The sequence below is a fragment of the Tachypleus tridentatus genome, chromosome 13, assembly GCF_004210375.1.
Source record: "Tachypleus tridentatus isolate NWPU-2018 chromosome 13, ASM421037v1, whole genome shotgun sequence".
Classification (NCBI taxonomy): domain Eukaryota; kingdom Metazoa; phylum Arthropoda; class Merostomata; order Xiphosura; family Limulidae; genus Tachypleus; species Tachypleus tridentatus.
Genome location: NC_134837.1, coordinates 146023839 through 146035097, shown reverse-complemented (window position 1 = coordinate 146035097; position 11259 = coordinate 146023839). Strand labels below are relative to the sequence as shown.

The window sequence follows — 11259 nt, the reverse complement described above, 5'->3', positions numbered from 1 at the left end:
TTTGGGTCTGGCAAAAAGGTTGCCTAGGCTGGGATCTAGAAATCCAATGCCTGAAGAATTTGATGTGGGGGGAAACGGGAGTGCCCCGAGAAAACCCACTTTCACACAACAGGCGCCGAAAGTTTTGCCTGTCGTGTGCCCTGTACCTGAAAAAAAGGAATTCATGTTAATAACATAGATTTTATTTATTTAGATTCTTTGATGAGTGGATTGTGATTCTTGAAATATGTTGTAATCTCAGTGCATTAAAAAGTTGTTTTCCTTATATGTACCTGGCCAGGTGATTAAGGCGCTCGACTCGTAATCCGAAGGTCGCGGGTTCGATTCTCCATCGCACCAAATATCCTTCCCCTTTTAGTCGTGGGGGCATTGTAAGGTACGGTCAATCCCACTATTTGTTGCTATAAGAGTAGCCCAAGAGTTGGCAGTGGGTGGTGATGATTAGCTGCCTTTCCTCTAGTCTTACACTACTAAATCAGGGATGGTTCGCGCAGATAGCCCTCGTGTAGCTTTGCGCGAAATTTAAAAACAAGCAAACCTTATATGTACCATTACGACAGAAAGTGTTTGTACCTTGCGTCCGGGCCTGGCATGGCCTAGCGCGTTAAGGCGTGCGCTTCGTAATCTGAGGATCGCGGGTTCGCGCCCGAGTCGTGCCAAACATGCTCGCCCTCCCAGCCGTGGGGGCGTTATAATTGACGGTCAATCCCACTATTCGTTGGTAAAAGAGTAGCCCAAGAGTTGGCGGTGGGTGGTGATGACTAGCTGCCTTCCCTCTAGTCTTACACTGCTAAATTAGGGACGGCTAGCACAGATAGCCCTCGAGTAGCTTTGTGCGAAATTCCAAAAACAACAACAACAACCTTGCGTCCGGAGTAGTTTTTGCTCATACCTTAAAAAGTATTAAGATTAGGCTAATAGAAGTTTAATATACTATAAATATTATACTAACACACATCTACATAAATTATGTGTATTAAACGACAAATAAATTGTTTATAAACAAATAACAAAAATAGGAAAAGCAGAAAGTGTTTGTACATTTCAGAACGTGTGAAAAAACTGATATCCTCGTAAAAATTTTATTTAGTTTGGCGAATAAACTATATTATACCATTCCAGAACTAGACACTGGGTTCATAATTATTGGAATTTAGTCAGCAAAAAATTTACTTCCGGCAATTTAGCACCGTCTCCATCATTATCTGCTTGGTCATCATAGCGAACAGGAAACAACTGTTTAGTGATTTAAGAATCGAATTATTGTAAAATAAAGACTCGAGCGTCTATTTCCGGTATTGCTACACAACTTAGTGTGCCAAAAGCTACTGTTCGAGGCATAATTGCCAAGGTTAAGCTTACAGGATCAACTGCTAACCTCCTTCGCTCCGGACGCCCCACCAAAATTCCAGAGAGAACCAAGAGGAAGGTTCTCAGAGAAGTTAGTAGGAACCCTCGTAATGACATACAGAAATTGGTAAGCGAAACTAGGGGTTGAAGTAAGCACCTCTACAGTTACGAACATATTACGCTCTTCTAGGTTCAAAGCATGCCGTCCTCGTAGAACTCCATATTTAAAGCCTCTTCATTTAGAAGCCCGATTGAGGTATGCATGAAAGCATGTAGATAAACCCTTTACCTGTTGGAAGAGTATTCTTTGATCAGACGAGACTAAAATCGAGCTTTTCGGCCACAATGATGTTCGCTATATTTTCCGTAAGAAGGGGGGAACGAAATTTTCCAAGAAGCACCGTCCCTCGATCATGTTATGGGATTCCTTCAGCTCTTCTGGTGTAGGCAGCCTTCACTTCATCAATGGAATCATGAAAAAAGAAGAGTACGTTGATATATTAGGCATTTATATCAAGAATGATGCATGGTGCTCGGAACTTGTGGCTTGGGGGTCGTTGGATCTTCAAGTACGACAATGACCCTAAGCACACATCGAAATATGTGTGATCCTGGTTGCAGAGGAACCATATAAGCGTTCTGGACTGGCCATCGCAGTCACCCGATCTCAACCCAATTGAAAACGTTTGGCATGAGTTGAAGACCAGGGCTCATCAGCGTCATCCGAAAAACTTGCAAGAGTTGGAGGCCTTCTGTAAAGAAGAATGGAAGAAAATACCAGTCGAGTACTGTCAAACGATCATAGAGGGTTATGAGTAGAGATTGCGCCAAGTAATTCACCTGAAAGGCTACACAACTGACCATTAAAGTAGACGCACGAACACTTTCTATCCCTCCTATGTTTGGTTATTTGTTTATAAACAGTTTATTTCTCGTTTAATTTACATAAACATTTATGTGTGTCAGTATAATATTTATATTATACTTCTATTAGCCTAATCGTGATACTTTTTAGAAAAATCTGTTTGTTCGTTTTGAATTTCCGCGCAAAGCTGCACGAGAGCTATCTGAGCTATTCATCCCTAACTTAGCAGTGTAAGACTAGAGGGAAGGCAGTTAGTCATCACCACCTACCACCAACTGTTGGCCTACTCTTTTACCAACAAATAGTGGGATTGACCGTAACTTTATAACGTCCCCATGGATGAAAGGGTGAGCATCTTTGGTAAACGGGGATTCGAACCCGTGACCTTCAGATTATGAGTCGAATGCCCTAACCGCTTTGCCGTGCCTATTTAGAAAAGAAAATGATCTTTATTAGCGTAATATGCACACAGAAAAGTTAGTATAAAAAGTGTCTAATAGAAACTACATTTCATTCAGTAAAATTCTATGGAAATTATATGCAGTGTGTCGAGATTACTAGATAAGGCATCTAGATAAATTCTGTTTGCATATAATAAAAGTTTCGTGTGTGCAAATTTCACACACTTTTCTATGGCATATTTACATATTTTTCCTAATTTTAAACACATTGATGATGACGAAAGTTTGTCGAAATGTGTGTTTTCTTTTAGTAAAGGCACATAGAACCCCTGATTTTCCTGTTGTAAATCCGTAAACTTACCGTTGTAAGTTGTACCGTTTTCTTTTTTCAGTTTCATTGGTTGATTGTATTGTATCTTTAGTTAACTTGGGTATTTTGAACTGCTCTTAATAACATTTATTTTGAGAATAATGTTTATATAGCAAACGTATGATATATATATATAAAAAGAAACCATTTGACCAAACTCTCCAAATATATTGATTTTTATGCTGTAACCTTCAAAACTTCAATACCATCCACGTTCCTAACTCATCTGAACCTCCAATAAAATTTCCCTACCTACCCTCTTTCATCGAAACATTTTTTTGATAAATCCAGACAACCTTTATTCAACAAATTAAACTGAACCTGACAAGCATTAAAACTGAATTCTAGCCTTTTTTTTTACTCAAATATTTATTAAGTTTTTTTCTTAAATTCCCTTATGTTAACTGCATCCATTACATCTGCCATCAACCCGTTTCAGAGACCAGCAGCCCTTTTAGAAAAATAAAACCGTCTTAGTAAAACCTGAAATGGCTCTCCTGCATGTAAAGATATTTTCGAAATTAATATCAAATTTTCTGATTGGTCAGCAACGTAGATTGTGTGCAACGTGTAGATTCTGACATAAGACATATTTATGTTTCAGTATGGTACATACTTGCTTTGCAAGTTTTCTTTGTTTTTCTTACATGTCGATAAAGGGCATTCATAATTTGTACTGTATATTCACCAGTAATGTATCAGTAAATACATTTTTATTTATAAACGTACAGCATGGTTTATTTTGTTTAAACACAGTCTTAGTTATTTATCTATTACAACTTTAACACTACACAGTAGTCTAACTAAACGGCCAGCCAGTATGTTTTGTTTGGTTGTATAATTATCCTGCTTATTTGTTGTTAAATGCAAAGCTGTGTTTTATTACTGCAGAGATTTAACCATGAATTCAGTTTTATTGTGTAGTTGTACGATTATTGTGGTGTAAAACACTGAAACATGCCTTTTTTAGGGCTGATCCCTATTTTGAATAAATTGTTTATTGTGCAATTATTTTGACGTTGTACTGTATGTACATATTTTTCTTAATTGTTTAAATTTAATCACAATGCTATACAATGGGTTATCCATGCTCTGCCCACTACTGGTATCAAAACCCAGTTTCTAGTGATGTGTGTCCTCAGACATGCTATTGTGATACAGGGCATACGTACGTATATGCAAAAGTGATGTTTTAATATTCACATTTTTTTCTCTGTTGTTTTTATTATTCCATGAAAATATACAAAACTGTCAAATATTTCTTGTCAAAATTGAAACATTCTCTCACAAATGATTGGGAAAATAACAGGTAACAGTTAACTAATATTAGACGTCAGTTAACGTCATATTACAAGGTTTTACATTCAGATCAATTTGTGTTCCATTCATATGTTGCTTTATAGTTGTGTCTTTTGTGTAAGTAATCCATTCATTTTACATATTTCATGTAAGACCATAACACATATACTGCAATAAATATATATCACCATTACAAGTGGTCATATACATTAATATCGTAAAACAGACTCCATCCACATCTCATGCAAATTACTTTGGTACTCTTCATAAGTTACACCACTCACCTTATGTTTTGAATACTTCAGTCCTGTTCTACCATCTAGAAATTACCAGACTAAACTTGTTTTTCTTTTCAGGCATCACAAAATGAAGACTGACCAAATTTAATTAAAAGTCTGATAACTCAGAATAAATATACACTAAAAAAAACACATCTCCCTCACTACACATGGGAAAGCTATACGCTTTTCAGAAGTGAAGGGAAATACCTAGCAAGAATCATATGATATTCTACTAAGAGTTCTCACTACTCAACCAAATCATGTGAGTGACCTGAAAGGCAAGAATTAAATTGCCCTTCAAACTGAAGTTTGTTAGCCCTAGCCACCCTCTACACTTGTGCAAACATTCTTGTATACTAGGCATTATATTTACTGGCACCAGTAATTACCATATTAATTGAGCAGCTATAATCCAACACCCTATTGGTATTTCTTATAATGGCACTGTACGAGGTCTGTTCAAAAAATACGCGGACTGTTTGAATTGCGCGGCTCCAGTTGATTCCAGGGGAATCCGCTTGGTGTCGCTAGGTTCGCACAGATCAGCTGATTACGACGCCATTTACCGATTGCAAATATCTTCATTTGTGTATTAGCTACGCGGTTTTAAGTGAAGTGCGATTTTTTTCGTTTGGCGGATTTCAGAATGAATGACCTGAAGGAGCAACAATTTGCTGTGAAATTTTGTGTTAAACTTGGAGAATCTGCGACTGAAACTTTTGCTATGCTTAACACGGCTTAGGGTGATGTTGCTATGAAGCGTACGGCAAGTTTCAAGTGGCATGAACGTTTTAAGGATGGTCGACAGTCCATTGAAGATGATGAACGTCCTGGACGTCCTTCCACGTCAACTGACGACCCACACGTCGACAAAATCAACACCCTGGTGCGGGCAAATCGACGTCTGACTGTCAGGGAGCTTGCTGAAGAGTGTGGGATATCAGTTGGATCTTGTTACGAGATTTTGACCGAAAAATTAAAGATGCACCGCGTTGCTGCGAAATTTGTGCCTCAGAACTCGTGAGTTTTTTGGCCAAACACTCGATCACTGTTCTTCCCCCCCCCCTACTCACCTGACCTTGCTCCTTGCGATTTTTTCTTGTTCCCCAAACTCAAAAGACCCTTGAAAGGAAGAAGATTTGAGACGATTCCCGAGATTAAGACAAATGCGACGAAGGAGCTGGAGGACATTACAAAAGAAGCGTACCAGGACTGTTTCAACAAGTGGAAACACCGTTGGGATAAGTGTGTGCGTTGGGGAGGAGAGTACTTTGAAGGGGTCCCAGACCTGTAACTTCTAAATAAAGTACATTTTGTTTTATGACGTCAGTCCGCGTATTTTTTTTGAACAGCCCTCGTATATGATGGCTCAGAAAGTAGTCACTGCAAATTCCTTTCAGTCAATCAGTACTATGCTTGTCAAACCAGCCTGATTCTACATAACAGTGATAATTATATTATGCATGGCATAAACTGTACTTTACAATACAGATAAATAGCTTAGAAAGCAAAGGTTACAATGGCCTTTCAAATGATTTTCTGAGCTTATAACTATCAATTAGTTACCTAAATTGATGTACTGGGAATTGCATCTGTTGTCACCAACAATTCTAGCTTTAGATAATGAACTGATTTCTTCTCAATCATGTAACATATAATAAGGATTTACTATATTTGTTCCAGTCAGTTCAATTTTGAATAGCAAATGTAGTAAGCATATGCTTGACAGTTATTCTAGTAAACCAACAAACTGGTTGGTGATGATGCAAAGTGTACAGTTTCACTACACCCAACACAGCTTGTAGAACATTCAGTTATTAAAGTTAATTAGGACCTAAGAAGCTTTTCAAAGCACCAAAATAAAAGTATCAAGTACTAACTTGTGTAAAAATGTTTGTCATTGATGATTACAGAGTATTTTTATGTTTAAAAAAAATCAAAAATATTTGACCTGATTTACTTCTAAGCTTCTAGGCCAAAACAATGCAACATCAAAATTACAAATACACAAAGCAGCATTTGAGGGTTATAATACATAATTCCCTCTAGAAGTATATGAGTGCTGCACCATGTGTTATTAGAAAAATAAGTGCATTCAAAAGTTAATTATATGTACTTTTAAATCAAATTCACAGTCTATAGCAGTATCTAGTTGAAGGTTGGTTGGTTGATTTATGGCACAAAGCAGCTATTCTATAATAGCTATAAAAATAAATTAAATGTAGTAAAATACATAATAGGAAATGAAGGTAAAACAAAACATCATTGAAAAACAGAAAAAGCATAAAACCAATGTTGACACCTAGTCTACAAGAGAAAGCAGAGTAAGAGAAGTTGTAAAGGACTTTCTCTAGCATAATGGCAATGATTATAACCCGCCAGGAAGACCACCAGGTAAGTACAAGAACCACCGTCAGTCACCTGAAGTTGTCCTTTCCAGTCCTGGTTCCGGGTTATGTGTCATAACAGCCATTATCAAAAGGTAAAGTAATAAAAGTTTTAAAAGACATGTAGCAAAGTCGTAATAATAATTAGCCAAATGTCCAGTAAAAAGGTAAAAGTAAAGTATACGTAGTAAAATTCATAAAAGGAAATGAAGGTAAAAACAAAACAGCAATTAAAAACATAAATGGCATAAAACCAATGTTGACATCCAGTCTACAAAGTTGTAAAGGACTTTCTGTAGCATAATGGTGATGATCATACCTGCCAGAAAGACTAACAGGTAAGTACAAGAACCACCATCATGAAGGTCTTCCAAAACTACTATAATTTTCTGAACTTGATATTCCTTGCATTGTGTGTTAAAAGATCAATTAAAACTCTGTGGTACACAGATACCACAAATCTCAAATTTCTGTAGTACATTTTTCACATAATAAAACTATTACGACTTGAATTTAGAACATAACAAATCCAGTCAAGCTCAGATGCTAATTCCATTCCACATGCTAATTTTTAATGGCTTAAAAACAGTGAATTAATTATAAATACAATTCAGATACCAACAGATATGATAACCATACTTATAATACAAAAGTTTATTTCTAAAGCAGAATTCAGCTAAAGATGCCATTTATTGTTTTGGGGAAAATGGTTTTGTACCCTTTGTATATGGGACAGTCACACTAGTTAGATGAAATTAGTTACCTATTATCCAATCTTCTAATTAGTCAGCTCCAATACACAGAGAATACAGACTGTAAGAATAGTTCTAAATTTTAAAGATTTGTTTCTAATACCAAGAGAGCCTAAAACCACTTCTGAAATACAGCTAGTGTTGTCAAAGTGACAAATTGGTTTCAGTTTTCCACAAAAAAACTTTTATTTTTATTTTTCATCTTATAATTATCCTTGGTAAAACAATTCATTTCTCATTATTATTCACTGTTAACTTTCTCACTTGTTTATTTTATCATTCTAAGCAGTAATTCCTTTCACTACAACTTCAGCCTTCCTTTAAAATATTTTCTTTTCTTCCATAAAAAAACAACAACAAACTATTTTGGCACATTACCAAAAGATCATACTTGGCCCCCATCTGTAAGTACACAATTCATGTATATTCAATAATTAATTGTAACAAGACAAAATGTACATTGTGTAACTTTTATTTAAAATATTGAACACATAAAACATGATGAAAAACATTCAACACATAAATACCAGTGACTCTATTAAAACATTGGACATTTTACCTCTCCCATCACTAGTTATTTAACTTATAGCAATTATTTTTTTAGATGTAAAAATAAGCACATCATTTTTAAACATAAAATATCTTCTTTTTGGTCAGTTATAATGTGCTGTTTCTAAACTTAAATTATATCATCACATCCATATAATAATTTTAGAACAAATTAATTTGATTTACATTAAATGATGTTGCAACAAATTCTTCTAAAAGATGGAATAAGCAGTCTGCTGGGATGATCTATATAATGGATTTTTGTCATTTCAACTAATCTTACCATCAATGCACTGGGTAAAAATAGAAGAGACCAGATTGTTTAAAGGTTCTGTAGACAATTTTTTCAACATTCACAAAACAGCTTATTTTTTGTATAACTATACAATTATGTCACAAAAATGTGCAATGTGCAACAAACAATTTAATATTTTTTAATTCTTTTACACAAAACCATCTTCTCTAGTCAAGTTGTCAGAATTTAAATGGTTAAAATGTGGTTGCTTTTAAGATATTCATGAAAACTCCAGGATGTCAAGTGACAAACATTTAACATTTCATGAAGTACTGCTTGCAATTTGAGCAAGTTTAAATGATTATTAGTAACATAATACTTCCTGAAATTTTTCTACAATTTTTCTGCATTTTAAATCTCAGTTTGCTTTATTTTGACTTTTATATTTAAATATCTTCTGCCAATACTTGCTTTTCATTTGTTTATATTGTTAAGTACAAAGATACACAACAGGTTATCTTTTCTCTGCCCATCACATGTACCAAAACCTGAAGCTTATAGTCTTAAGCCTGCAAATTTACTGTTGAGCATATTTGTTTTTACTTTCAATTACAAGAATGTCATTTTTGACAATATTTGTACAAGAAATTTCTTAGTACAGGAGCAAAACAAAAATGGAAATGGGTTTTTTCCAGCATAATGATGTTAAGTGTCTATGAGAACTTTTGAAAAAAAAAAAGCTTGATAAATTAACTAATAAACTATTAACCCTTAAGCAAAGTTTTTGTATCTCTTTGTTAAGCATCAGGATGGTTAATAATTATTAGTCATAAATAAATAAAACCATAATGATGAAAAGTTTGCCTACTTACATAAAAATTATTTTACTTCAAGATAAACTTCAACTAATTTTATTTTTGAGAAAAGCCCATGACATGAACACACTGCTCAATTTATTTATTATTAATATGCAACTGTGTTATTTAGTTTGTAAAAATGACATTATCTAAACCTATTACTTATATAATGGTTTGAAAAATTTATTTATTATTAATATGCAACTGTGTTATTTAGTTTGTAAAAATGACATTATCTAAACCTATTACTTATATAATGGTTTGAAAAAGTACTCGCAAAATTATCTAGCTTTAGAATAATTAAATCAGATATTGTGAAATATCAAGATCAACCAAACAAAAAGCAAGTTAAAGACATTAAATCACAAGTTTCTACAATATCTTACTTGCTCTTAACTGTTACAAAAGCCATCTTAAATTGGTTTGCAGTTCTTTACAAACTATGAAGTTGGGGATGCAACTATTTTACAACAGCACTGAATGTTGTTGAAATCATTTGAATATCTATTGAACATTATTAACTTCTTTTCTGAGAACATCTGCATTTCATGTTAAATTTCAAACTCCTTAAATTACTTGCAGTATTAAGCCTAATAACTCAAAACACACACAAAAATACAAACACAATATATTCATCCATCTGATTGTTGAGTTATGTAAGGGAACTGTAGATACCAGAAACTGAAAAACTTCTAAGACTGTTTGATGTAAGGCAACTGTTTCCATGCTTTATTATTTTAATGTTATATCATCATAAAACTTTTAATGTTCTTTTTTTATTATCATTTACTTTTTATTGCTTTACACATATTGTTCAATCACACCATCCAGTGAACTAATTTATTCTGAAGAACAAAAACTTTTATTACCATCATTACAGTTTCTGTTAAAATAAACGGGTATTTTTGAAAATGCTTTGCAATTTTTATTTTTATTTGCAAATATACATAAATATATTTTTATTTATACTGAGAACAAGTTATTTTAAATTTTATATGTGTAACACCATTTAAATGAGCTAATTTCAAGGAAGTACTTTAAACTATGAAGTGAAAATTACAGAAGAATTACCAAGAACCTAATCCACTTACCAATTAATCAGACATAAAGCATTTTTTTCTTTTACTGTTTCAGAACAGTCTAAAATTTATCTTTGTTAAATGACTGATAAGTAATTTGTAAAGGAATGAGATTCTGTAATAATCCTTGCACATAAATAGTAAATTCTTATGAGAAAAATTGAAATAAATTTCTGTTTGCAAAAGAAAAAAATCAGGAAATCTAGGAAATTACAATATCTTGCAGTAATTTTCACTTAGTGTATCATTAAAATGATGCATTTCTTTTAAACAAGACTGGAAGAGCAGAACTTCTTAGAAGTTTAAATTCCTTATCTATTAATTACACAAAAAATCAACACTACTGTAAAAAAAGTACTTGTTTATTTAGTGAGAAAAAAAAAGAATCAAGAAATACATTTTAAGCTAGATATACAAATCGAACATTCAACTAACTTTATTTTTAGCTGACTGATGACAGGGGAGGAAAAGCATTTTGTTTACTCACAACCAACTTCTGATGTTGATGAGACATGTAACCTTTAATCTTACCCTGAAAAGTAAAGAGACAAGAAGTTACTGTTAGAATATCCAACCACTGGGACAGAGACATGTACTTAAAAAGCTACACCTCAATGTCAACAGAAGTATGCATAAAAAGTACCTGGTAATTAAATGGTTATTAATTGGAATGAAAACAAATTCCAGTAACAATATGAAAAAAAAAAGTAACAAATATAAACATTTACTTCCATCTATAGAAACAATATAAAATTATAATTAATAAAATTTAAAAAATGTTTCTTTGTTGACTGTTAAATTAAACAATGAAACTGAAGAACAAAACTAAAAAGT

The 11259-nt window shown here is 33.6% G+C and overlaps 1 protein-coding gene across 9 annotated transcripts in view; it reads right to left on the bottom strand.

Annotated features, from left to right (window-relative positions):
• Nucleotides 1-4215: 4215 nt before the first annotated feature.
• PCID2 (PCI domain-containing protein 2) overlaps nt 4216-11259 on the bottom strand; it is a 45186-nt gene continuing 38142 nt past the window's right edge. For 7 of the 9 annotated variants that reach the window (XM_076482992.1, XM_076482995.1, XM_076482999.1 and 4 more), the window contains exons 15-16: nt 9589-10957; nt 8165-9501 (exon numbers count right to left, since the gene is read on the bottom strand). In XM_076482992.1, the coding sequence (XP_076339107.1) occupies nt 10868-10957 (90 nt within the window). In that variant the 3' untranslated portion in view covers nt 8165-9501; nt 9589-10867. Of the gene's footprint in view, nt 8108-8164; nt 10958-11259 lie in introns of those variants that run through there. The other 2 variants (XM_076482994.1, XM_076482993.1) reach the window with 2 other exon arrangements.